We start from the raw sequence: 1,729 nt of genomic DNA, 5'->3' as shown, positions 1-1,729 counted from the left end.
TGTTGTAGCCCGAGGCGCGCTCAGGCAGCAGGCGAATGGCCTCGCTGAACCGCTCCAGGGCCGTGCTCACGTCTCCCGACTCAGCCGCAGAAACTCCCTGCAGCTCCAGGTCCCGGACCTGCTCCAGCAACTCCAATGGGAAAGCTTCCACTGTGGCAATGCAAACAGGAGCCCTTGGCTAGGAAGTGGTGGCACTAGGACACCCCGTGGGCTGCAAGCCTTAGTGCTACCCTACACCTACAGTCCAGGGAGGGAACAGGCACAGGACAGGGTGGTGAGGTCCAGCCTCAGGCAGGAGCTGCTCCCAGCCTGCAGAGCCTCCTTCCCTGCCTGCTGGCTCACCCCATGGGGACCCCGCCACCAATTCCAGTGAGAACCCAGTGCAGTGTCACCTCACCTTCCAACTCGATGTCCTCCTCCTCCTCATCCAACCCTGGGATGTCCCCAAAAGGGGTGCTGGGGTTAAAGATGGTCTGCAGGACAGCCCTGTCGTTCGCCGTGGCCATGGTGCCCTCTGTGCCACTGAGGCCTGTGATGGGGCTCCAGGGGGAGGCTGTGGGTTGGTTAATGTTCACACTGCCAGCCCCACCTCACCCTGCCCCATCCTATTGCAGCCCAGGCGTGAGGCCCCACCACCTGGCCAGTGCCCCCCATGTGCACTGGAGCTGAGGGCTCCTCACCAAACACCCCGTGCAGCCCTCGGTGCTGGCCAGGGGCTCCTGTCCCCAGCGAATTTCCTGAAGGAGAAGCAGCTTCTCAATCCTCAAGAAGAAATGGAGAGCAGCCCTCTGCAGCAATAAACTTGACATGTTTATTAATTAAACTATCACTTAAATAAAAAAAAGTGCATAGAAAATAAACATGTTTAAAAACTCCTTTGTTTTTTTGTATTTTTACAACTATGTACACTTTTTATTTTTACATTCAGTCTTTTGCAGAGCTTTCAGCATTTTTTTAAACTATTAAAGTATTTCCTTCTTCCCTGTGGCAGGGAGTTAACACTGATGTACTTTAGACACGTTTCCTCTTTTTTTTTTTTTAAAAAAAAACAAAAACAACCAGAAGCTTGGAAGAACACAAGAAAAAAAAAACGTTTTGTTATACATGATAAGTTGTCAAGAAATGTATTTCTAGAACATAACCTTGCCTTTGCAGAGCTTTTTTTTTTTTTTTTAAACAATTATTCACCTACCTGTAGTTACTAAAGAGACTGTAAGTTCAATAAAAGAAACACCACAAGTATAGTTCTCGGCTGATAGACAAAGCTACTGTACCTCGTTAAAAAGATACCAGGAAAGCACAGAGCACATTTTTTCCCTATATGCAGGTGGTACCCCAACATTCATAACCAAAACAAGAGGAAGGAAAGGAAGAAACCAAGTTGTACAAGTACTGACTGTAACAAGAAGGGCCGGGAAAGGCCGAGCCACCCGCTCCCGGCTCCCTGCCCTGGCTGCCAGCGGGAATGCGCAGCAAGGCTTTCCCAGCGCCGTGAGCAACTGTAACACAATCCTTATCTATAGTGTTAAGAGAATTAAAAGCCATGGACCGATACTGAACTAGGCTTCATTACACGGTGCATTACTATATTAGTTCCTATATATACTGTATTTATAGTTATAAAAAAAAACTTGCGAGTGTTGAGAGTGGACCAGTGTATGGGTGAATGGCATGATTCTGCACAGACCGTCCTGCTGAAGAACCTGGTATTGCTTTGAAATGAAAGAAA

At 48.4% G+C, this 1,729-nt stretch overlaps 1 protein-coding gene across 1 annotated transcript; it reads right to left on the bottom strand.

The window, feature by feature from the left end:
- Nucleotide 1: 1 nt before the first annotated feature.
- On the bottom strand, nt 2–554 carry TTC36 (tetratricopeptide repeat domain 36; the record flags this gene model as incomplete). Its single annotated transcript, XM_029962081.1, has 2 exons — nt 398–554; nt 2–150 (listed from the first exon to the last, which is right to left on the bottom strand). Coding segments are annotated over exons 1-2 (258 nt in total), but the record flags the coding sequence as incomplete, so codon positions are not given.
- Between the last annotated feature and the right edge of the window lie 1,175 nt (nt 555–1,729).

This window comes from Manacus vitellinus, unplaced genomic scaffold, assembly GCF_001715985.3.
Source record: "Manacus vitellinus isolate BGI_N305 unplaced genomic scaffold, ASM171598v3 scaffold_41_pilon, whole genome shotgun sequence".
NCBI lineage: Eukaryota > Metazoa > Chordata > Aves > Passeriformes > Pipridae > Manacus > Manacus vitellinus.
This window is presented reverse-complemented; position numbering and strand designations above follow the sequence as displayed.